General features: G+C 46.8%; 1 protein-coding gene across 6 annotated transcripts in view; it reads left to right on the top strand.

Annotated features, from left to right (window-relative positions):
* ZNF331 (zinc finger protein 331) overlaps positions 1-1,791 on the top strand; it is a 55,108-nt gene that overhangs the window by 43,327 nt on the left and 9,990 nt on the right. For all 6 annotated transcript variants that reach the window (XM_011979623.1, XM_011979632.1, XM_011979644.1 and 3 more), the window contains exon 4: positions 1,082-1,208. In XM_011979623.1, the coding sequence (XP_011835013.1) occupies positions 1,082-1,208 (127 nt within the window). The remainder of the gene's footprint in view (positions 1-1,081; positions 1,209-1,791) is intronic.

Genomic DNA, 1,791 nt, shown 5'->3' with positions numbered 1-1,791 from the left:
GCCTGTAATCCCAGCACTTTGGGAGGCCGAGGCAGGCGGATCACAGGGTCAGGAGATCGAGACCATCCTGGCTAACATGGTGAAACCCCGTCTCTACTAAAAATACAAAAAAAAGAAAAAAAAAATCAGGAACAGGGGAAAGACTAGGTTGGGGATGGTAAGAAACATGAAGATCTTCCAGTATGGAAGTAGGAGATGATTGCGTACCCCAGAATTGGGGAAAGCCTTAGGTGTTTTGGTCAACCTAAGTGAATAACTATAATGAACAGTCTGACTTAACCTGTGTGGGAATTTTTTTAAATGCTTAAAAGGAAGACTGCTTAAAATGTAGTTTGGCATGATGAACCTGAGGCTTGAAAACATTCAAACATGCGAACCCTATTTTCTTTTTCTTTTCTTGGGATAGTGTTTCGCTCTTGTCGCCCAGGCTGGAGTGCAGTGGCACAATCTCGGCTCACCGCAACCTCCGCCTCCCAGGTTCAAGCAATTCTCCTGCCTCAGCCTCCTGAGTAGCTGGGATTACAGGCACTCACTGCCACGCCTGGCTAATTTTGTATTTTTAGTAGAGATGAGGTTTCTCCATGTTGGTCAGGCTGGTCTCGAACCCCCGACCTCAGGTGATCCACCTGCCCCGGCCTCCCAATGTGCTGGGATTACAGGCGTGAGCCACCACACCCGGCAAACCCTATTTTCTAAAATAAAAGATCTTAAACAAAAATCTTGATTTTTCTTCCCCCCTTAGAAGAAAAAATGCTGTAGGAATCCACACTTGTTGAGAACTTATAAGGCAGACATATAGCAGACACTGCTTGTCAACAAAAAGAAAGCTTGGATTGTTTTATCCACTTCCCAGCAGGTTTGACTAATTGAGGATTCTGCACAGTACAAGCCATTTTCTCTGCAGCAGCAGAGCTCTTCAGTGACATGCAGGCATTCTGCTTCCGTCACAGTTACGCTGATGTCCTTACCGCCCCCTGCCCATGTCACAGGTGTTCACCCTACCCAGAGGGGGCCTCTTGTCTCCTTCATCTGGAAGCTGTTTCCTTTCATTTCATCATGCATATGTGGGTTTCTGTTTCAGGGTTTGGTGACATTCGCCGATGTAGCCATAGACTTTTCTCAGGAGGAGTGGGCCTGCCTGAACTCTGCTCAGAGGGACCTGTACTGGGATGTGATGCTGGAGAACTACAGTAACTTGGTCTCACTGGGTGAGTTGCACACCTCAGATAACTTAGACTGCCTCCTGGAATATCCGCTCTCCACTGTGAATTTCAGGACCCTCTTTCAAGAAACTAGTTGAATTTCTTCTTCCTGTTCCCAAGGAATGTATTGAGCCGTACTGGTGTGGCCATGAGCATCAGACACCTTCCCCTCCCATCCATTGGTTACCTTCCCACCTTCATCGACTCCCCCTGTAATCATCTCTCTTCCTTAATGTCCGTGGAATGTGTTGGAATTCTGGGATGTTTATTTCATGACCATCTTCAAAGGAACCAGTTTTTCCTATGAGGTTATGTTTATACCCAAATTGCTATTGGTGGTCTGTGGTACTCTAGGGACCCACATCTAGGGAAAACATGTGGACACAGTGCCCTGAATTGTTTTAGTAAAGCAGCCTATATGTTTGAAGTAGAGTAGATTAGACAAACGGAGGCCGGGCGCGGTGGCTCAAGCCTGTACTCCCAGCACTTTGGGAGGCCGAGACTGGTGGATCACGAGGTCAGGAGATCGAGACCATCCTGGCTAACATGGTGAAACCCCGTCTCTACTAAAAAAAAATACAAAAAACTA

Source organism: Mandrillus leucophaeus, unplaced genomic scaffold, assembly GCF_000951045.1.
Source record: "Mandrillus leucophaeus isolate KB7577 unplaced genomic scaffold, Mleu.le_1.0 Scaffold104, whole genome shotgun sequence".
In the NCBI taxonomy this organism is placed as follows: domain Eukaryota; kingdom Metazoa; phylum Chordata; class Mammalia; order Primates; family Cercopithecidae; genus Mandrillus; species Mandrillus leucophaeus.
Note: the sequence above shows the minus strand (reverse complement) of the source record. Positions and strands in the feature narration are given on the sequence as shown.